Below are 24,327 nucleotides of genomic sequence, written 5' to 3' on the forward strand. Positions count from 1 at the left end.
AAAAACCCTTGCTGCTTGCAAGTGTACTATTGACAAAATGCAAATTCTAGTATTCTACAAAGAAAGAGAATTAGAATTTCCCCCTCACTCTAGAATTCCCATGTTAGAGAATTATGTATTTTATAAACACAGCCTATTAACATTTAGAATTATAAAAGAAAATCCACTTATTTAAATAACATGTCAGAGTATTGTGACTTAAAGAATATAGAATCACAGAAATTAAAGATGAAAAAGACTGATTAGGGTATTTAAACCATCACTTGCCAATGCAAGGTACCTAGAATTTCAAGTACTTTTGACCAGCATAGTTTAAAATGTCTTCAGGGTTGGGCCTTCCACCATTTCCTTTTGGAGACTATTCCACAGTGTAATGGTTCTCATAATCAAGACATGTATATTCTGTCTGAAACATGATTTTGGAGCCAGTGCTGGAATGCCACAAGGAGTTCCAGCTCTCACATGATTTCTAGTCCTGCCCAGATAAAAATCCTTTTCCCTGGCTAACTTCCCACTTGCTAACTTCCTAGGAACAGCAGCCAATGAGAGCTGCTGAAGGAGGCAGGCAGAGCTTGTCCCCAGCCCTTAGGAGCCCAGAGGAGGTTTTAAGTAGAAGAAGGAGGAGAGCGAGAAGACAAACCATTCTCACAGGAGGAGAGGGGGAAAGAGGAAGCAAAAAGAGTCCAGCAGTTCAGAGTAGCTCTGTTCCCTCCTTCCTTCCTGTGAAAAAATGGCTGCCCTCTGCTCATCCCTCCCCTCTCCATCCCTGCAACACCAGGTCTGGGAAAAGGAAGATGGGGCAAGGGAGTGAAGAACCTCTGGAGCTGCCACCCTGGAGGTAGCTACAGAGGTGTCCTTTTCTGCCCCTCCCCTACCAGGGAGAGGAGAATGAAGAACCCCTGGAGAGGCAGGAGAATCAGAGGACAGGGAGCAGAAGTGGGGCTGGGGAACCAAAATTGATATATGGCTGGGGAGTGCATAATTAATTGCTTGGCTGGGGCATGGGCAGATGTAGGGCTAGTGGGGGGACAGAATTGCTCAACCGTTAATGGTAGCCATCAAAAGGTCTACTAGAGACCAGCAAGGTAAGGCTGTCAAGGTCACCTATACATTGTGATCTCCTGGGCTCCACACAAATATAAAATATCTTGTCAAAATATACAGTTCAACCCCTTCCAAAATCTTCTTGTAGTCCTCTCAACAACCAACCACAAAGCCCACAATTTCCCCTCCAGCTTCCTGGAGTCTCTCAGACTCTTGAGGTGACAGGAAGCACCACCTTGCACCTTCTCACTCCCTTACTCTAGAGGACAATCTATTGTACTCCTTTTCATGATGACTGCAAAAACCAAACATCCCTCACCACAACCATCAAAGAGAAGCTCATTCTTTGTGTTTATTATTCACAGTGACTATTCCCATTATATTGGTAAAGAAAGAAAGATCAACAAAACCCGTAAGAGTATTATCACATACTAAATTGTTTCCTGGTATTAACCATTATGAAAAAATACCTTTATTAGTAGTAAATGAAACAATGAGGCAAAATCCTAATAATCCCACAGAGAATGATTAAATCAATTGTAATCCAGGTTGTGAGCACTTGAGCAAAATTTAAGGCTGTGCATTTCTGGGAGATTACTGCTTGCATCAGGTGCATTAACCACCCATGAACTGTAATAACCCCCTGCAAAATTCATTGCCAGAAGCATCTTGGAAAGAAATGTTTAGACATATACATTTCCTCAGAACTACTTTACTGAAGCCTTGATCCTGCACTCCTTATTCAGACAACATTCCCATTGATTTCAATAGGAATTTGCAACAATTTGAGCCTGGAGTTTTAAAGCTATTTCATGACTTGAATTATTCATAGGATTCATATAAGCTTGCAGTGAGAGAGAGGGGGAGAGAGAGAGAGAGAGAATCTCAACCTGTGCATGGAAGGATTAAAAGCATTATGAGTCTTCTTTGAAGCTGTTGGTCTAATTAAAAGTTTATTTCCTGCCAATGAATTGTAATAACTTGAATGAATACAGCATACAGCATCTCTTATGTGATTCAAGGGATAATATCTGCTACTTCCTACCCACTATCATATTCACATTTTGTTAATTTTGTTCTTGCTTCTCATGCTTTATTTTCCAGTCCAGTGAAAACTATTAAATATTAACTGCAGTACATGGAATTTTGTTGTACATTTAGGACTATGTTCAGACTTCTTGATTTTGTATTTAGGTATCTCTAATTACTTTGCATGGGCCCTGCATATCTAGAAAGTTACATTGTGTGAGGCATGTATAGCTCAGCACTAATTCTGTAGGTGAACATGGGTATCAGCTACTTTTCACCTACTGTGACGAAGATATAAACATTTAAAACCACTTAGAAGACAACTCTCATCCACAAAAGTTGTGCAGCCTTTTTTGAGCTGCCGCTCCTCTATATTATCCCATCTAAAGGCCTAGTCCAGCTCCCATTGAAGTCTTTACATCGACTTCAATGAGAATTGTATAGGAGCCTAAAAAGCTGAGACCGGCAGCAATATGGGAACAGCTGATCATCCTGACATAAAGTCTTAAGAGGGTTCTTTCCTACTGATGTTCTGCATATCTGAAAAACTCTTGATTGGCACATGAGTTTGAGCATCCACACTGCAAAGCTGTACTCAAGGGTATCCACTCAACTGAGTCCCTGGTGGACTCTATTCATTTTGAGGCAGTAGGCCTTCTGGGGTCACATCCCATGGTTCTTAGTGCAGTGCTAAGGTGCACCACTCTATAAATTATTTCATAGTATATTATAAGAGAACTTGTCTGTCCTTCTTGGGCATTTGTGTGGAAGCTGTCTTAGCCCACCAATTAGTAAGTAAACCACCTCCAGCTTGGCACATTAAAGATTTCTGTCTGCAGCCTCTGTTCCAACCAGTGTCAAGACATAGATCCTGTTTTGAGTGATGACCTGATTGAACAGTTGACATCAATGTAACTCCTATTTCAGAAACAGGGTGGAGATACAGGGCATAAGACATGGTAGAGGACATTTTGGGAGGGATTGTCACCCTGAGAAGACAGCAGCCTTGCTAAGGAGATCATGCAGGCTGCAGACATGGCAGAGTGGAGGCAGCTGATGTGTGTTTTAATAGCTGTGCATAGTTTTTATATGCTGACTGCCGGTTTGGAGGAGTGGTGGATCTACATCATCTGCAGGTGTGGATGCAGCAGGCCCAGAACTTCCACCTGAGGAATTTGCCTCAGCCTCAGGAATTTGCTTTCAGAGCCAAAACATAGAAATGAAGGAAGTTATACCAGTCCAGAAGTGGGTGGCTCAGGTTAGTGGCTAATCAGTTTAGTGTTGGCAAGTCAACGATCAGTGCTGTCATCATGGATGTTTGCAAGACAATTATTGCTTTGGTGCACCCACAAGCTGCATTCCCTCTAAGGTGCGTACCTGGGCGACTGCTCAAGAGGGCAACAAGGGCCGCGCATAGAATCATAGAATCATAGAATCATAGAATATCAGGGTTGGAAGGGACCCCAGAAGGTCATCTAGTCCAACCCCCTGCTCAAAGCAGGACCAAGTCCCAGTTAAATCATCCTAGCCAGGGCTTTGTCAAGCCTGACCTTAAAAACCTCTAAGGAAGGAGATTCTACCACCTCCCTAGGTAACGCATTCCAGTGTTTCACCACCCTCTTAGTGAAAAAGTTTTTCCTAATATCCAATCTAAACCTCCCCCATTGCAACTTGAGACCATTACTCCTCGTTCTGTCATCTGCTACCATTGAGAACAGTCTAGAGCCATCCTCTTTGAAACCCCCTTTCAGGTAGTTGAAAGCAGCTATCAAATCCCCCCTCATTCTTCTCTTCTGCAGACTAAACAATCCCAGCTCCCTCAGCCTCTCCTCATAAGTCATGTGCTCTAGACCCCTAATCATTTTTGTTGCCCTTCGCTGTACTCTTTCCAATTTATCCACATCCTTCTTGTAGTGTGGGGCCCAAAACTGGACACAGTACTCCAGATGAGGCCTCACCAGTGTCGAATAGAGGGGAACGATCACGTCCCTCGATCTGCTCGCTATGCCCCTACTTATACATCCCAAAATGCCATTGGCCTTCTTGGCAACAAGGGCACACTGCTGACTCATATCCAGCTTCTCGTCCACTGTCACCCCTAGGTCCTTTTCCGCAGAACTGCTGCCGAGCCATTCGGTCCCTAGTCTGTAGCGGTGCATTGGATTCTTCCATCCTAAGTGCAGGACCCTGCACTTATCCTTATTGAACCTCATTAGATTTCTTTTGGCCCAATCTTCCAATTTGTCTAGGTCCTTCTGTATCCTATCCCTCCCCTCCAGCGTATCTACCACTCCTCCCAGTTTAGAATCATCCGCAAATTTGCTGAGAGTCCAATCCACACCATCCTCCAGATCATTTATGAAGATATTGAACAAAACGGGCCCCAGGACCGACCCCTGGGGCACTCCACTTGACACCGGCTGCCAACTAGACATGGAGCCATTGATCACTACCCGTTGAGCCCGACAATCTAGCCAGCTTTCTACCCACCTTATAGTGCATTCATCCAGCCCATACTTCCTTAACTTGCTGACAAGAATGCTGTGGGAGACCGTGTCAAAAGCTTTGCTAAAGTCAAGAAACAATACATCCACTGCTTTCCCTTCATCCACAGAACCAGTAATCTCATCATAAAAGGCGATTAGATTAGTCAGGCATGACCTTCCCTTGGTGAATCCATGCTGACTGTTCCTGATCACTTTCCTCTCCTCTAAGTGCTTCAGGATTGATTCTTTGCATCTAATTAATGGAGCTGCACAAGTGTGGCCCCAGTAATTAGGTGACTGGACCCCGGAGAGGAGGATGCACATGTAAGCTGGTGGTGTGGGGGGAATAGGTAGTAGTGTGGGGGGCAGTGGGGTGAGAGCTAGGGGGGAGTTTGGGGCTTGAAGGGCTGCAGTGGCCAGGGAGCTCAGTGGCCACCCTCCCCTGGCCATGGCTAAGTCGCCACAGCAGGGGAGATACAAGCCTCCTCTCTCCCAGCCCTGTCTGGGCAGCAGCGGCCGGGGAGCGATGTGCCTCTTCTTTCCCAGCCTTGGCTGGGCTGCGGTGGCTGGAGAGAGAGACGTCTGGGAGCCAAGGTAGTAAGCTCACAATGGCTCGCAGTTATATTTTGCACAAGCTGGTATCTCTGTTGCTCAAACATTAAGCCCCAAGTACAGTGATAGTAATCAAGTCTGAAGGTGACAAACACATGAATTACTGGGGCTAGATCTTCAAGGAAGAAGGGGTAGAGGATTTTAGCAGCTGAAGGTGGAAGAAGGAGGTGATGTAGTTGTGTGGTTCTGTTGGTTTTGGCTTTTTGCCGCAGACTACTTTAAGGTTAGGAGGGTCCCTCCCAGCCATTGATACTACCTGGTCATTTAGGGGATGGCAGGTGTCTCCCAGACAAACTACATCTCCTAGTGCTAATGGGAGTACTTGATCTTTACTGGTGTTCACCAGGTGCACAGCACAGCTTTCAAATTGTTCCAACGGCTTCTAGCACTTTATTGTGCAGGAGTTAGGGCCAAACTCTTGTCCAGCCCTATCCCCAAATCAATTCTAAAACTTAATGGAAATCACTTGTCTGGATTGTTTGGGGAGAGGTATTGGAAACCATTAAGGCCAGATCCTTGCTATCTGGTATAGTTCTGGCTCTTCAGAGTACTCCCATTGACTCATAAGTAGCAAGCACTATGTTTGGTGCTAAGTGTTTTGTAGGATGAAGAGCTTATTTGCAAGCTCTCTGAAGCAGGGATTTGATTGCAAACTTGGAAGCTATGTGTTACTGTGCTCCGTTTACTTAAGGGACTTATAAAAACTTAATGAGCCTACTCTCAGTTTTCGAGTTGGTGACACACACAATGTGAAACCAGGAGAATTTTAACTTTGCCTGTTTCTACAGGGCTGTTTGCACTTGCACAGCGTGGATCCTAAACACTCATTTAAAATACCCATAACCAACCACTTGATGTCTTACTTCCCTTCATATTTTCAATGTTGTCACTTGTTTGTTTGTGGTTTTGCTTGCTGTCTGTGTTGCTTTATTACTTATTTTTCCTGTTCTATGTGTGAGCAATATTAATCAAATTAAGAGTTGACATCTTGTATAACTTCTATAAGTCTGAGTTAATGCCTTTTACTCCCCTTTCCAGTATCAGAAAATATTGTATTAATATTTGCGATGAGCATATGACTATTTCCAGTTGACGCATAGATTTGTTTAGCATCTTAAAGCTGAGCTGTGTGCAGATAATATACATGCAAGAGGTATAGTTTTGTGAACTGTAAAAGTCCGTAGCATGCTAGTGTTTTGGCAGATGCTTCATTTTTTGAGAGCAGCTTTCCCTGAAGATTTATTGGTCTATGGTGGGAGTAAGTTATTAAATTGGGCCTCTGGTGCATTTTTTTTTAATGCTTTCATGTAACAACCACGACTTTGTTTTATTTATATAGCTATTTTCAGTAAGCCACATTTTGGTGTGTTTACTAGCTTGAGTTGTTAGAAAGGATGATAAAATACATGTACTCCAAGGGCAGTGTTAATTTTCTTTTTATTTGATTTCATATTAAATATCTTAAGCAGTGCACCTTGTTAATTAACCCTTGTTTTAATATTCTTTCTTCCTCCATACATAAGAACTTTTAAAAAATATATATTATATCTTGGATTTTTTTGTACTGGTGGCACACATCTGCACATTACCTCGATATTTGTGCTGCACATAACAAAATTCATTCTGCACATGGATGAAAAAAAAATAAGAAGCATTGCCCACACGTAGTGAAGACTCGAAATGTTCCTGAAATAGTAGCAGGCTTTGAGTTCTCCTGTATCATTACCTAGTACTGGAACAAAATCCAGGCCAACATAAATAGGATGCTGCAGTAGGATGCAGCAGAGCAGAACCTCCACAGACGTGTCTTTGCAACACTCCACATTCACCCCACCCTGTTTTTCTCCCCCCAGTAGCAGCAGGATGCTGGACTAATAGTACCAGATTTAATATTGTCACAAGTCATCTTTCTTCATTTTTTATCCTCCTATACCCTTGGGTGCATAGGCTGTCCACCAATTTCCATAATTTATTTTAGTCTTGTGCTGGTCTGTTCAGGTTTCTGAGTGTCTTGGTGATAAATTTGGCTTCAATCTCTATATTTCTCTAGGTCACTGTTTTTTTCTCTTCCCAGGTGGTGTCCATATTGTCACTTAATGTGGAAGTCTTGCTTGTGACATCCTTAAAGCATGTCCTGAATATGTCCATTGTCATCTTCTTACCATGTGTGATGCTTCAGGTTGGTTTGTTCTACTTAGAATTTCTGATGTTGCAAGAAGCTTGTTCCAATAAACTCTGAAGTCATGCAACAGACTTAATATCTAGGTTGCCTCTGAAAATGCTCTAATTCTAGGGCCTGTGTGAGGCAAAGCAGACAGACATAGAGATGCTTGTGCCACCTGGTTCCCCGAATTTTCAGGCATTACTCATCTTATACTAAAAAGCCCTTCTTTGCATGTATGCAGGAACATGTGCCACAATAAATTAGTGACTGCCTGTTTAAATGGTTTTTTCCTCTCTTGGAATACATCTTGGATCACATATGGCTGGGGATGGGAGGACAGAGAGAAAAGAGGGGCATGGAAAATGTAGGTTCTTCCCGCCTCAAGTGAAGCTTTGCATGAAAAGACCACCCCATAGCATGCAACATCCCTGTAACAGGCTTCTCTGCCCGCCCCTCTTCGTGGGGCCCGCTGACTGCCCCAATAAAGCTCAGAGAGGCTTCCCGTTATGTAGCACCCGTGGCTTTATTTACACACACAGTTCTCCCATCACCAGTGCTGAGCTATTTACAAGGCTTACAGGGTTAGTTCTCTCTTTGGCTAGCAGTCAGCCGCAGCCAGAAGACTGCCCGTTCTCCTGGCAGCCCCCTTCATACTGGCTCCCAGCCCTTATAACTGCTGGCTTGTCAAGTCCACAGATAGAGCCAATGCCCAGGCCAGGCATCATGCCTGTTAGACTGGGGCTGGTGTATTTCTCTTGATTGGAGCTGGCTGAGCAGGGGCTAATTAGGTGCTTTTGCAGCAGCACCCTGCTACACACCTCCCCCCTTAAGCTGATGCCAGGACTGGTCTTCCTTAGTCCCGCTTCCCTCGGCCAGGGGATTTACTCTGCCCCGCGGAGCGATCCCTGGTCTCTGTCTCATGGGGTTTCGGCATGCCCCATCCACAAAAGGCACATTGGGTAGGGGGCAGGGCACCCCACAGGTCTACGCTCACCCAGAGGTCTTCATACCAGTCGCATGGTTGGACTGGCCGCCCCAGACACTCCCCTTTGTTCTCTGGTGGGGGAGATGGGTCAGAGCCCTCTACCCCGAGTCTGGCCCTGATCTCAGGATTGGGCCCTCCACTCCCTGAAGGTTGGGGAGGGGAACCCAAAAGGGGGACACCCAATCTTTCTGTACCCCCTTCTCCATCTCAATCTGCGGGATCCCCTCCCCTGATCGGTCCTGCCTGGGAAGCTCCACCCCCTCCTTGATCACTCCTGTAAGATCCCCACCTTGGCTATGTTGTCTCAATTTCTTCTCCTGGAGGTTGTGGGAACTCTGCCCTCCCAGGGCTCACCGCAGCATGGGCCTCGTCCCCTGTCTCCAGGGCTCTCTCTCTTTCCCGTTTTGGGGGTCTCCTCCTCGGATCCCCTTTGGGGAAGGGTTCCAGCCCACCCCCAGGACCACGGGGTAGGCCAACCCCCCTATTACTCCACCCACTTCCAGGCAAACCTCCCCTGCACCTCCGGGGTACCTGGGCCTTATCCCCATGGATGCATTCCATGAGCATCCTTTCCCCAAGGATAAGCCAATGCGGCTTCACTAAGTGCCACTGTATAAGGGAGCAAGCGGAGGCCGTATCCACTAGACCCCTCTGGGATCTTTTTCCAACCCGCACTGGGATGGTGGCCAGCCTGCGGCTCTTTTCCCACTGCCTAATCTTAGTCCAAACACAAAATTCAGCCACCCCACATTCCATCACTGGGCAGTCCCGGCTTTTATGTCCCGGCTGTCCACACTGCCAGCATATGAGCTGCGCTGAGCGGTTAGGGGTCCCCTTGGGCTCCTCCCACTGCTTGTCTACCAACTTCACCCCGGGGTGCTCACGGGTTTTCCTTCCCCCCTCTGCGTCCCGCAGGGCCCAATGCTCCCTCAGCGGGAAGTCTTCCTCTGCATTGTCTTCCGTTCTTTGCACGGTGGCTTCTGGGGTGGCCGGCTGATGTCGCCGCACCCAAACCCGCAAGCTATCGGGTAGACACTGTACACTTGATCCATTATCTGCAGCATGGGGTGGGCATCGGGCCTCAACCACCTTGTTGCCCAGTCCGTTAACCTTTGGGCAAAGGCCCGGGGCCGCACGCTCTCGCCCACCGGGCTGCGTGAAACTTTTACTGATATTTCTCAGCCGGAAGTCCGAGGCGGTCCAGGATCGCTGCCTTCACTGCATCATAGGCCCTAGCTTGGCCCCCGTCAGGGCCATGTACCTGGTGCTTAAAATTAAATTATTTTGCTGAATCAAGGCCATAATGCGCTGTTTGCCTCTCTGTCAGACCACTGATGAAGCTATTAACATAAATGCTCTAAAAATATGTGCTCTAAATAGCATAGGACTGGAACAGACTTCAAGAGGTGTTCTAGTCCAAGCCCCTGCACTCAAGGCAGGACTAAGTATTATCTAGACCAATGGTTCCCAAACTAGGGGTGCCCCTTGTTCAGGGAAAGCTCCTAGTGGGCCGGGCCAGTTTGTTTACCTGCCGTGTTTGCAGGTTTGGCCGACCACGGCTCCCACTGGCTGCGGTTCGCCGTTCTTGGCCAATGGGGGCTGTGGGAAGCGGCATGGGCCGAGGAACATGCTGGTCACCCTTCCTGCAGCCCCCATTGGCCTGGAGCGGTGAACCATGGCCAGTGGGAGCTGCGATTGGCCGAACCTGTGGACACGGCCGGTAAACAAACTGGCCTGGCCTGCCAGGGGCTTTCCCTGAATAAGCGGTGCCCCTAGTTTGGGAACTACTGATCTAGACCATCCCTGACAGGTGTTTTTTTAACCTGCTCTTAAAAATCTCCAACTCCAGAGATCCTACAACCTCCCTAGGCAATTTATTTTAGTGCCTAACTACCCTTACAGTTAGGAAGTTTTTCCTAATGTCCAACCTAACCTGCCCTTGCTGCAATTTAAACCAACTGCTTCTTATCCTATCCTATTTGATTAACGAGAACAATTTTTCCTCCCTCCTCCTTGTATGCACTTGAAAACTGTTATCATATCACCTCTCAGTCTTCTCTTCTCCAGACTATACAAACCCAGTTTTTTCTATTATCCCTCACAGGCCATGTTGGCAAAGGTTTAATCATTTTTGTTGCTCTTCTCTGGACTTTATCCAATTTCTCCACATCTTTCCTGAAATGTGGCACCCATAACTGGACATAATACGCCAATCTGATGCCTAATCAGTGTGGAGTAGAGTGGAAGAATTACTTCTTGTGTCTTGCTTACAATACTCCTGATAATGCCTCCCAGAATGATGTTTGCTTTTTTTGCAACTGTGTTACACCGTTGACTCATATTTAGCTTGTGATCCACTATGATCCCCAGATCCTAGTCTACAGTACTCCTTCTTAGGCAATCATTTCCCATTTTGTATGTTTGCAACTTATTGTTCCTTCCTAAGTGGAATACTTTGCATTTGTCCTTACTGAATTTCATCCTATTTACTTCAGAACATTTCTCCAGTTTGTCCAGATCATTTTGAATTTTTATCCTATCCTCCAAAGCACTTGCCCAAATGAGCCTTTCTGCAGCAGAAACCAAAGGCTATCAATAGTGTAACTTTATAACTAAGAAAAAACATAAAACATTCCTTAATCAATATGCATGTAGTTGCAATCAGGGATTATGCTAATTTCTGGTTTTATCATAGGAAAGAATAATATTTTACCTTGATTGCCATCTTATTGATGAAAAAACAGTATCTCTCATTTGCAGTCACTTCAGAGATTAGTTAATTATTGAGTAAGCATCAAATGAGACAAAAAACTTAGGTTTTTTTTAGATTTCTATTACTATCAAATCAATTAAAGGCACTGTTCTAAATTCTATTTTATATCTATTTTCATGCTAATAAATGTAATAATTCTTCATCATTACATCTTAATTCTCAACCATTTTCTAAAATGAAGACATTTTAGAGTCTTTTAGATTGTCCTTGGAACTTTCAAAATACGTATAGAATGATTACATGGATATTCTGGATGCTTGCCATCTGTTTTTTCTCCAACATATTTATTTTGTCTACTGGTCTTGAAAATATTATTTCCTCTCATAGCATATTCATCCCTTACAGTCAACATGGCCAATATACAGTTTCAAATAAAGAATAATCATGCAGAAGAATACATTTTGTGTACTAGGCTGTTCTGAGCTCATTGCCACATTCCTTCCAGATGATGATGTGGTATCCCTCCTGAGGATACCTCTCCAGGGGAGGGAACTCCAGTTAGTAGGAAGATACAAGTATTAGTAATGGACGATTCAATCATTAGAAATATAGATACCTGGGGTTTGTGATGACAGGGAGAAGCGCATGGTGACTTGCCTGCCCTGTGCGAAGGTTGTGGCTCTCTCGAGACATCTAGATAGACTTATGTGTAGTACTGAGGAGGAGCTGGTGGTTGTTGTTCATGTAGGTACCCATGACATAGGGAAGGACAGGAGAGAGGTCCTGGAGGCCAAATCTAGGTAAGAGATTGAAGTCCAGGACCTCCATGGTAGCATTCTCTGAAATGCTTCCAGTTCCACGCACAGGGCCAGTTAAACAGGCAGAACTGCAGGGTCTCAATGCGTGGATGAGACGATGGTGTAGGAAGAAGGGGTTTAGATTTATTAGGAACTGGGGAAACTTTTGGGAAAGGGGGAGCCTATACAGGAAGGATGGGCTCCATCTAAACCAAAATGGAACCAGACTGCTGGCACTTATCTGTGGGGGTATGATAGAGGTCTATAAAATCATGACTGGTGTGGAGAAAGTAAACAATGAAGTGTTATTTACTCCTTCTCATAACACAAGAACTAGGGGTCACAAATGAAAATAGGCAGCAGGTTTAAAACAGGAAATATTTTTTCACACAGTGCACAAGTGTGGAACTTCTTGCCAGAGGATGGGAAGGCCAAGACTATAACAGGGTTTAAAAAAAGAACTAGCTAAATTTATGGAGGATAAGTCCATCAATGGCTATTAGCCAGGATGGGCAGGGTTGGTGTTCCTACCCTCTGTTTGCCAGAAGCTGGGAATGGGTGATAGACCACTTGATTACCTGTTCTGTTCATTCCCTCTGGGGCACCTGGCATTGGCCACTGTCAGAAGACAGGATACTGGGCTAAATGGAGCTTTGGTCTGACCCAATATGGCCCTTGTGTTCTTATTCAAGTCAGTATCACTTTCTTTTATTCTAGCAGTTCTTCTGAATAGCTGTCACCTTTTTAAAATCTCCATTCCTCACAAGTCAAACTTTTTACATTCTCAAAAAGACAGACTTCTTAATCCTGCGCTTTGAGACCAATGTACAAGGACTCAAAAGAGCATTTATAGTAAGATAAAAACACAAACTTAGCAAGATTCAAAGAGTGATTGGATATTTTTATGAAAAACAAGAATAGCTAATCCATAGGGGGAAAAAACATGACTGTAAGGGAGATAAAATCTCATGCTTCATGTTTTAAGCCAATAGAGGGGTTTTTTTTTTTTATTTTTGCTTACTAGGATTAGGATGTGGATTTGTACCACATCTGCCTCCATGGAGTTTATTGCATCTTCCCCTGAACCATCTAGTGTTGGCCACTGTCAGACTAGATTCTGGACTAGATGGACCAGGGATCTGATCCACTATGCAATTCCTATGAAACTATGGAGTTAGACCAGGGATAAATTTAGCCCAATTTTCACATATTTAAAGTAAAAAATAATTCTTATCTTCTTTGCTTTCTAACAGTGATAAATCTCTTTCCCAATATTGAAACTTACCCTCTGTATTTTTAAAAATACTTAGCGGATTCTTTCAGAAACGGATATTTTATTGCATTTTATCCACTTCATCGGACTTTTCCAAATGACTGTTGATAGAGAAGGGAATATGTGGGGAACTAGAAGCATTTTTTTAGGAAAGGCATAATTTCAATACATGATGTTATATCAATAGGAGATTATAGCCACAATAATAACTCAAGAAATTTATGGTTCCCTAAATTCAAATCCGAGAATAAGCCATACTTCCATAGGGTGCAAGTCACCTCTGATTTTGGCCCACAGCTGCTGCTATTCTTAAAAGACTGAGAAATTTAAAGTCATAGCAGCCTAGTAGTCCAAAACACTGGACAAGACTCTCACTGCGGATAAATCAGAACAGATCTATTGAAGTAAAAAAAAAATATCTGTGGAAAGATCACCTCCTCTTACCAATTTACACCAGCTGATGATCTGACGCTCAGGATATGTCTAGATTAAAGCAGCTATAGAAGCTATAGAAGCACACCTACCACTGTCATAGCATTATAGTGTAGAGACTCCCTGCAATCGATGGAAGGAGTTTTTCCATCAGTGTAGGTAATCCACTTCTTTGAGAGGCGGTAGCTAGGTTAATGGAAGAATCCTTCCATCAACCTACCTGCATCTACAGAGGGAGCTAGGTCAACCTAACTACATCACACGGGGCACAAATTTTTCCCAACCCTGAGCGATGTAGCTAAGTCAACCTCAATTTTAGATATAGACAACCCTCAGTCTGAGATCTGTGAAGATGAAGTGATCTTTCCTGATCAGCATGGAAAGAAAGACCTAATGTTGTTATGGGGTGTTCACCCCGAACCAGAAAGGAAGGGGTTAAAAGCAGCCTAAGGAGGCTGTGCAGGAAGCAGCCAATCAGATAGAGGCTGAACAGAGCAACCAATCAGGGCCCAGCAGGCTCACATAAAAGGGAGCTGCAGAGCAGAACAGGGTCTGTTGCTGCAGAGAACCCAAGGAGAGATGACTGTTCTTAGTGGGCTGCAGGAAGGTAGCACCTTGGACAGAGCAATTACTGGCAGGAACCAGGAGAGCAAGAGGGAGCTCCTGGCTGGCTGCTGGGATGGGCTGGCTGGAGGCCCTGAGAAGAGGGCAAAGAAGGTGCTTGGGCCACAGGAAGTGGCTCAGGGAATTGAAGCAGCTCTGGCAGAGAAGTTAAAGAGAGGCAACAGGAGGCTGCTAGCTTACAAGGTCCCTAGGCTGGGATTGGGAGGAGTGGGTGGGCCTGGGTCCCCTGCTCCTCCACTGACCATTGGGGAAGTGGCTGGATTATAGAACTGGGAGATACTTCCCCCTGCAGCTATTGAGGGTGGGGGGGGCACACAGGTGGTGGGATGGTTGGGAGGGCCAAGTCATGAAAAAGACAGTGGTTCCTGGGCTAAGACAGTTCTGCAGGTGGAGAAGGCAGTGGGAGAGACACCACCATGAGACAGTGTGCTGGCTCAGAGAGCTAATCCCTGAGATGGCAAGCAGGCAGCACCACTCTGACAAGTGGACTCCATCACAGCTGTCTGTAAGATAGCTATAACATCATACCTCTGTTACTCTTGTTCTGCTTTAGAAAAACTGAATTTTTAAGCTGCATATATTTTCCCTTTGTTTAACATTTAATTGTTATGATATAAGGAAAACATGTAACAAGACTTGACAGTTACAAAAATTAGTTTCTAGAGCACTATCAATATTCTCTTGACTTTTTTTTACTAAGCAACAACATTATTATTTGTCTTATAAATAAATGAAGAGAAAACTGAAAATTAAGGATCAAATACTCCCCTATGTGGTGCATTTCAGGGAGCAAAGATGTGCAAAAATTCATGGAAGGGGAACAGCTATGTAGCATACTTCCTGCTCTCTATGAGCTTACCCTAGCCCCATCAAGTTGGCTTTGAGGGTTTTCTGAGGGGAAGGGTGCCAGGGAATGATCCCTTAAAAAAAAAAAAAAAAAAAAAGGATGTCCAAGAAACCCATGCAAAAGTTAATGATTCTCTTACAGGTGTACTCCGCCTCCATGATTACAGCTTCCCCTTGGAGAAAGATATGAGTGAATAGCCATAGTGTGGGAGTCAATGGCAGCATCTCTTGAGTGAGCCAGGCTGTTATGATATGGAATAGCACAGACAAGGAAGCACTGTGCAAAAGCATTGGGATCCAAAGACTTGGGACCTGATTTCCCAGTGTTTCCTTGCACTCTTCCAGGCTTGTAGCATGCCCCCTTGACACCTTCCTTATGCAGAAGCTCTCCCTCCTGCCAATGGCACAATCTGCCAGGTTCACGACCTAGTGGTCTGATCCTGCACCCATTTGGAGTCTGAAGTCAGTGGGAGCTTTGACGTAATGATATAGGATCCGGATATAGGGGAATGTACAGAGTTTAAGCATTTTTCTCACACTGTAGAAAGAGAACAGTGGGCTGACATCAACTGAAATGAGCTGCATTTATGACCACAACTCAGTCACTAGCGAAGTTTGTGATCTTGAGCAAGTTACTTGACCTCCTGCTGCTTTTACCCAGTTGTAAACAGACTACCTCATCTGGAGAATGAAATATACAAGGATCTATGGAAGAATTCCTAAAAACTCAGCTTCATGCCACAAATTTAATTCACTTTTCTTAGGTCATTATGTACAGATCTGAGTACAGCATTTTGCCCAAAATGCATGATTTGTTATTGAAAAAATAAACACACAGTTCCATTGGTGCCACTATTTTCACTAAACTTTTTTGAGAACCACTTGACACATAGATCCAAATGTGCATTTTAAAAGTCACAGTATGAGAGAAATATTTTCTCTAGTCCTCTGTAGTTAGGAAATATCAATTCCATTTTTCCTCTAGAATATTTGGAAAAATGTCTACCAGTGGTATATGACACTTATATGGCAATTTCCTGCAATATCCTTGAAAAACCTGACTGAATTAAGTATCTTTAGAGTACACTGTATTAAATGCAAAAGGTTATATATTATTGTGAGCCCTGGGAAGTGTTCTGAATTTCAAAGGACTATACTGAACAATGGGCCAGACAACAAAAGACTTTTGGACAAACAGTGTCAAGTGGTTTGACCAGGGAATCTCTAAGGAGAGATGAATGCAAATTCCCACCCCCCAGTTATGCAAAACCCCAGCCTTTTGAAGCTATATCCTGAGGAGCGCATGATTATATACTGGTTACCTGTTATTGGGATCTGAAGATCAAAAGCCCAAACTATATAAAGGAAAGATTATCCAATTCATGTTGATGCTTGTTCTGAGCTAAAACAGTTATGAACTTGCAACCACAGAAAAATCCCTATGTGGGGTTTGTGGTGGGGTAGTATACTCCTTAAGGGCAGTACTTCCTACTGTTCAGTCCTGTCTGTCACATGGCCTAGTCCTATAGGAGTTTGGGGGCAGTTTGATACACAAAGCCTGAGACGATAGGGAGAAAGGAAGATGTAACATTTAGAAGGAATCCTGTAACTGTATCTTTAAAGGCTTGGAACCTTGCAGAGGATACCTTGCAGCCAGCTGTCACATAGCCAATAAGAAATGAGCCAGGAGAAGGGGACAGCATAAATGCTACTCCTCCTTCATAGTAGGGCAGATGCTTGCAGACACTGCAAGGAGTAAGAAGGGTCCTGAGTTAATAGGGAGCAAACTACGGCAGGAGAAGGCTGCTAAACCCTCTGAGCCTGACGACTAAATGGGACCAGTTAAGGGAGATAAATTGCAACCCAGCTCCAGGAGGAGAGCTATGTACTCCTAGTAAAAAGGGGGACAACAACTGCCTGAACTACCCAAGTTCCAGGAGTAGGGGCTGAATCACCTGCCATAAAGAGAGAAAGACTGAGAACAGAACTTAGAGGACAGACTATAAAGGAACCTTGAAAACCAGAAGCACCTTTTGTTTATTTGGGACTTATTGTTATGGCCCCCTTTGTAATAAACAAGTCCTAAGGAGGGTATTATTGAGTCATGTCAAGAGTGTCTGAAGTGAAGTTGTTGGCTTGGGAATGGAAACTGAGGCAGGGAGTAAGTGCAGTACCACACTAACTTGGTGGGGAGGCTATATGGCCTATGACAGGTTTGAGGGAGTGACTCTTACCAGAGTCCCTGCTGGAGTTGGGGGCAAGGGGTGATCCCTTTTCCAGCATGCATGTAGTTTCTTTTAATATTTTCTCTGTAATGCTTTCACCTTAATACATGTGTTGGCTTATAAAAGGCTGTGTGCTAACTTTAACTGCAGGCAGTTATGCTATGCAGAAGCCTCTGAAGAGAAAGCAAAGCACAGATGCCCTGGCTAGGCAGTCTGGCTCACTGAGAATAAGAGTGTAGGCAGGGAATTGTTCAGCCTGAAGGAAAAAAAACAGCAAGGAGAGAGAGAGATGTAGGTCTCTGCCCAAGAGGGGTGACAGCTGGACCCAGAAGCCTAAAAGTGGGTGCCCTTGCTAGACCATGGAGGAGAAATACAGGTGCAGTTGCCCTGACTGTGACAGTGTAGACTGAACTATTTAAATTACCTGGGCATTACTAAATTATTTAAAAGGATGTAAATAGAATGGGTTTGATTCTGCACATGTAAAGATATCATATCATTATCATTGTATTATCATTAGATATTCTGAGCTTTATACAAATAGCATTAAGTTTACAGGTATAGCTGGGGACAAATTTCTAGATATGGCTTTCTCACATACATGCTTCCCCCAACATACAGACATACACTTGCATATTTAGGCCCTGTTCCTTCAAAGATTTAGACACATGCTTATTTGTATGCACTGTGAGTAGTCTTGACTTTTTTGCAGAATATTTTGTCATTCCACGTTCTGGTTCAGCAGTCAAGAATGGATGGCAAAACACCTGTTGATCAAAACTTATTAATGGAGACTGCTCATTGGCTGTCCCTGTACTACATGAATGATTCTAAATTTTGGAATCTGCTCCCCAACTCTGAGGGTGGAATTGAGCTCAAATCATAAAATAAGATTTATGCAACGTTCAAATGAGAAAAATTATAAAGACTAGCTTGTTTCTTTTCTCTACAAATGCAGTTTCACTTACATAAATGAATATATATAGTCTGGGAATGCACAAAAGCCCTTTGAGGATATTTTCGACACAGGTAATATTAAAATACATAGCCAAATTATCTATGCAAATGTCATTGCTTCACTTTTGCATCTCTCTGGACAAGTAAAATGACCAGTGCCTTTGAAATATTTCTGTATATAAGCTATGACAAAAAGACAACGTAAATCAAATCTTTACTTTTAAGATTGCCACACTAATTTCATCTTTAAAACCAAGGTTCTTCTTGAGTTGGTACAAATCTGATCACTAAAACAGATTTTCTACAAAAAAGGATGTGTATAACTGAAATATAAATATTAGCCTGAAAATAAATTGTAGTAATGAAAAGCATTTTCTAAATACTGTCCTTCAAAAGGATCTGCCTTTTGGATTTTCCAAGCTGCACAATGACCTTTTCTACAGCTCATGTGCATAGATTGCCTCTGGTGTTTTTCATCTCTCTTTCCTGATTCTCACATTCAGAATCATAAACTGCAGAAGCATAATTCACATGACAGCTTGGTAAAGTCAAGATGAACAATGGATGTCAGCATGGAATTTCAGCCTCTGTATCATATCAACCTAGCAGCGCTGTTGAAATAATTATGCTCATCTCTTTCTTTGCAAAAGAAAAAAGAACTAATGCCTGATTTTCAGAGATGCGGAGCACCTGCAGCTACCACTGAAGTCAGTGGGCTCAGGGGCTCGGCATTTATGAAAAATCAGACTATAAACGTTCATTAAACAACTATTAATCTGCAGCACTAAGGACTGTGGAATTACAAAAGCAATACTTGGATAACAATTTGAATATACTGTTGAACATATCACTTTGCTGATTACTTGCTTTGAATTGTAAAAATTTCTTATTAAAGTACTGCTACATAACTGAAAAAACATGTATTCAAATAATAACCCACTCTTTGTAACTGGTGCTAAATCCAACTATCAAAAACAGAAATAACATGAAAATGCACAATTACTTGGGAACTGTCAAAAGCTAAACACATTCCAGGTTATAGCACATAGCTTCCCAGGAGGCTGCTCAAGGAAAGTGTGTTTGGTCCATGCATATGCAAACGCTAGCTGAGTACTAAATATGGGGGAGAAACCAGCCAGTCACGGCTTAGCAGCTACACTCCTGGCACAGCAACCGTGGTACAGACATAGCTGATTACGATCACGTTTCCCTGTCTTGAAGTGGGCCCACAGCCTGAACAGAGAGGCTAAGAGAGAGGCAATATTAATAGTGAGATTTTTATTCTTCCCCTTATCATTAGAAGTTGGCACATTTTGCAGTGCCTCCAACTGAAGGGGAGGAGAGGGCAGGGAGGGGGAATGAAGCTTTGCAAAGTAATTAAAAGTTTTCAAGAGCAGCAAAATAGACAAAGAAGCCAGTAACCAGCACAATAATCCACCTCAGGATCAGGGATCTAGAGCCCTGTAAGAACCCAAAATCACCAGACCCAGACTGAATCCTGAGTCCCCCTTTTTTTTGGCTTTTGTTAAAAAGACTTGACCTATTTTCCTTTCAGGGAACTGAAAAGTCAGGCAATGCAAAGAGGCAGCTTGTTGCCAGTACAACTGAGAGTTAGTGATTCCAAAACAGAAGAGGGAGCATGAGGAAGAAGTTACAGCCGGGGATAGTAGAGTGGAGAGAGAGAAAATACAGGCACAGTCAGACAGAGACTGTAGACATCCATACATTCAATCCAAAGAGCATACAGAGACATATGGCATTCACATCTAGATCTAGTTTCAGAGTAGCAGCCGTGTTAGTCTGTATTCGCAAAAAGAAAAGGAGTACTTGTGGCACCTTAGAGACTAACAAATTTATTAGAGCATAAGCTTTTGTGAGCTACAGCTTATGCTCTAATAAATTTGTTAGTCTCTAAGGTGCCACAAGTACTCCTTTTCTTTTTATCTAGATCTAGTGTTTGCGAAGTATATAGAATGTGCATGCGGTATATAGCTATACTTACCATGCAGAGTGTGTGTCTGTGCACAGTATATCACTATACTATGCAGTGTGTGTGTGCAGTCTATAGCTATACTATGGTCTGTGTGTGTGGGTAGTCTATAGCTATCTTCTGCTATGTGCGTGGTCCACAGCGATACAGTGCCGTGTGTGCACAGTATATAACTATACTATGCTCTGTGTGTGTGTAGCTATAGCCAATTATGCTGTGTGTGTGGTCCAGAGCGATACAGTGCCGTGCGTGCAGTCTATAGCTATACTGTGCTGTGTGTGTGGTCCACAGCGATACAGTGCCGTGTGTGCACAGTCTACAGCTATACTGTACTGTGTGTGTGTGTAGCTATAGCCAATTATGCTGTGTGTGTGGTCCAGAGCGATACAGAGCCCTGCGTGCACAGTCTATAGCTATACTGTGCTGTGTGTGTGTGTAGCTATAGCCAATTATGCTGTGTGTGTGGTCCAGAGCGATACAGTGCCGTGTGTGCACAGTCTATAGCTATACTGTGCTGTGTGTGTGGTCCACAGCGATACGGAGCCGTGTGTGCACAGTCTATAGCTATACTGTACTGTGTGTGTGTGTAGCTATAGCCAATTATGCTGTGTGTGTGGTCCAGAGCGATACAGAGCCCTGCGTGCACAGTCTATAGCTATACTGTGCTGTGTGTGTGGTCCACAGCGATACAGAGCCCTGCGTGCACAGTCTATAGCTATACTGTGCTGTGTGTGTGTGTAGCTATAGCCAATTATGCTGTGTGTGTGGTCCAGAGCGATACAGTGCCGTGTGTGCACAGTCTATAGCTATACTGTACTGTGTGTGTGTGTAGCTATAGCCAATTATGCTGTGTGTGTGGTCCAGAGCGATACAGAGCCCTGCGTGCACAGTCTATAGCTATACTGTGCTGTGTGTGTGTGTAGCTATAGCCAATTATGCTGTGTGTGTGGTCCAGAGCGATACAGTGCCGTGTGTGCACAGTCTATAGCTATACTGTGCTGTGTGTGTGGTCCACAGCGATACGGAGCCGTGTGTGCACAGTCTATAGCTATACTGTACTGTGTGTGTGTGTAGCTATAGCCAATTATGCTGTGTGTGTGGTCCAGAGCGATACAGAGCCCTGCGTGCACAGTCTATAGCTATACTGTGCTGTGTGTGTGGTCCACAGCGATACAGAGCCCTGCGTGCACAGTCTATAGCTATACTGTGCTGTGTGTGTGTGTAGCTATAGCCAATTATGCTGTGTGTGTGGTCCAGAGCGATACAGTGCCGTGTGTGCACAGTCTATAGCTATACTGTACTGTGTGTGTGTGTAGCTATAGCCAATTATGCTGTGTGTGTGGTCCAGAGCGATACAGAGCCCTGCGTGCACAGTCTATAGCTATACTGTGCTGTGTGTGTGTGTAGCTATAGCCAATTATGCTGTGTGTGTGGTCCAGAGCGATACAGTGCCGTGTGTGCACAGTCTATAGCTATACTGTGCTGTGTGTGTGTGTAGCTATAGCCAATTATGCTGTGTGTGTGGTCCAGAGCGATACAGTGCCGTGTGTGCACAGTCTATAGCTATACTGTGCTGTGTGTGTGGTCCACAGCGATACGGAGCCGTGTGTGCACAGTCTATAGCTATACTGTGCTGTGTGTGTGTGTAGCTATAGCCAATTATGCTGTGTGTGTGGTCCAGAGCGATACAGTGCCGTGTGTGCACAGTCTATAGCTATACTGTACTGTGTGTGTGTGTAGCTATAGCCAATTATGCTGTGTGTGTGGTCCAGAGCGATACAGAGCCCTGCGTGCACAGTCTATAGCTATACTGTGCTGTGTGTGTGTGTAGCTATAGCCAATTATGCTGTGTGTGTGGTCCAGAGCGATACAGTGCCGTGTGTGCACAGTCTATAGCTATACTGTGCTGTGTGTGTGGTCCACAGCGATACGGAGCCGTGTGTGCACAGTCTATAGCTATACTGTGCTGTGTGTGTGGTCCACAGCGATACAGAGCCCTGCGTGCACAGTCTATAGCTATACTGTGCTGTGTGTGTGTGTAGCTATAGCCAATTATGCTGTGTGTGTGGTCCAGAGCGATACAGTGCCGTGTGTGCACAGTCTATAGCTATACTGTACTGTGTGTGTGTGTAGCTATAGCCAATTATGCTGTGTGTGTGGTCCAGAGCGATACAGAGCCCTGCGTGCACAGTCTATAGCTATACTGTGCTGTGTGTGTGTGTAGCTATAGCCAATTATGCTGTGTGTGTGGTCCAGAGCGATACAGTGCCGTGTGTGCACAGTCTATAGCTATACTGTGCTGTGTGTGTGTGTAGCTATAGCCAATTATGCTGTGTGTGTGGTCCAGAGCGATACAGTGCCGTGTGTGCACAGTCTATAGCTATACTGTGCTGTGTGTGTGGTCCACAGCGATACGGAGCCGTGTGTGCACAGTCTATAGCTATACTGTGCTGTGTGTGTGTGTAGCTATAGCCAATTATGCTGTGTGTGTGGTCCAGAGCGATACAGTGCCGTGTGTGCACAGTCTATAGCTATACTGTACTGTGTGTGTGTGTAGCTATAGCCAATTATGCTGTGTGTGTGGTCCAGAGCGATACAGAGCCCTGCGTGCACAGTCTATAGCTATACTGTGCTGTGTGTGTGTGTAGCTATAGCCAATTATGCTGTGTGTGTGGTCCAGAGCGATACAGTGCCGTGTGTGCACAGTCTATAGCTATACTGTGCTGTGTGTGTGGTCCACAGCGATACGGAGCCGTGTGTGCACAGTCTATAGCTATACTGTGCTGTGTGTGTGGTCCACAGCGATACAGAGCCCTGCGTGCACAGTCTATAGCTATACTGTGCTGTGTGTGTGTGTAGCTATAGCCAATTATGCTGTGTGTGTGGTCCAGAGCGATACAGTGCCGTGTGTGCACAGTCTATAGCTATACTGTACTGTGTGTGTGTGTAGCTATAGCCAATTATGCTGTGTGTGTGGTCCAGAGCGATACAGAGCCCTGCGTGCACAGTCTATAGCTATACTGTGCTGTGTGTGTGTGTAGCTATAGCCAATTATGCTGTGTGTGTGGTCCAGAGCGATACAGTGCCGTGTGTGCACAGTCTATAGCTATACTGTGCTGTGTGTGTGTGTAGCTATAGCCAATTATGCTGTGTGTGTGGTCCAGAGCGATACAGTGCCGTGTGTGCACAGTCTATAGCTATACTGTACTGTGTGTGTGTGTAGCTATAGCCAATTATGCTGTGTGTGTGGTCCAGAGCGATACAGAGCCCTGCGTGCACAGTCTATAGCTATACTGTGCTGTGTGTGTGTGTAGCTATAGCCAATTATGCTGTGTGTGTGGTCCAGAGCGATACAGTGCCGTGTGTGCACAGTCTATAGCTATACTGTGCTGTGTGTGTGGTCCACAGCGATCCGGAGCCCTGCGTGCACACCGCTAGAAGCCCGCATGCCATATCGCCAGGAGGAGGCTCGGATTAGCCACGGTTGCCGGCTCCACCTCAGGCCAGGCTGCGGCCCTTTCCCCCTCCCCACTTACCTGCACCTGCCGGTGGGGGGCGTGGGCAGCTGCCTCATCCGCCGCCTCTGTCCGCGCGCCCGGTGCCGGCCGCGGGCGGCAGCTGCCGCATCCCGCCCTGGGAGGCGGCGCCTGCCCGGCTCCGCTCGCGTCCTCCCCTCCCGCTGCCTGCGGGGTGGCGGGGGCCGCTCTCCCCGCCGCCAGGATGGGAGCGAGCGGGATGCGGAGAGCGCGCCGCCCGCACCCCAGCGCAGCAAGGTGAGAACGGGCCGGCGAGCTAGGCTGCTCATGTGACCCCCCGGGCCCCGGCCCCGGGCCGCCTGGCGCTGCTCTCGGGCCCTGGCTCCGAGCCCCCGCGGGCCGGGCCGGGCCGGGCCGGGCGGTGGCTGAGCGGGGGAGGGGCTGCACACCTGCTAGCGCGCAGAAGCTATACATAGGGAGCCTTGATTCCCCGGCCATGGATAGGCGTGGGCGAGATCGGCTCCAGGGAGAGAGCAGGCAAGCGACAGCGGGAGACCCTGGCCCCTCCTAACTGGAGCTAGCGGCAGGCGTGTGAGAAGGGATCCTTCGGGAACAAGCGCCCTTCCAAAGCCGTGGCGCTCCCCCGCGATAAGGCTGATGTGACGGGGGCACCA

The 24,327-nt window shown here is 45.3% G+C and overlaps 1 protein-coding gene across 1 annotated transcript in view; it reads right to left on the reverse strand.

The window, feature by feature from the left end:
* TRMT9B (tRNA methyltransferase 9B (putative)) overlaps window positions 1-23,869 on the reverse strand; it is a 43,648-nt gene extending 19,779 nt beyond the window's left edge. The window contains exon 1 of the mRNA XM_038401099.2: window positions 23,714-23,869. Coding sequence (XP_038257027.1) covers window positions 23,714-23,751 — 38 coding nt within the window. The 5' untranslated portion in view covers window positions 23,752-23,869. The remainder of the gene's footprint in view (window positions 1-23,713) is intronic.
* Window positions 23,870-24,327: the final 458 nt, after the last annotated feature.

Source organism: Dermochelys coriacea, chromosome 4 (assembly GCF_009764565.3).
Source record: "Dermochelys coriacea isolate rDerCor1 chromosome 4, rDerCor1.pri.v4, whole genome shotgun sequence".
Classification (NCBI taxonomy): Eukaryota; Metazoa; Chordata; order Testudines; family Dermochelyidae; genus Dermochelys; species Dermochelys coriacea.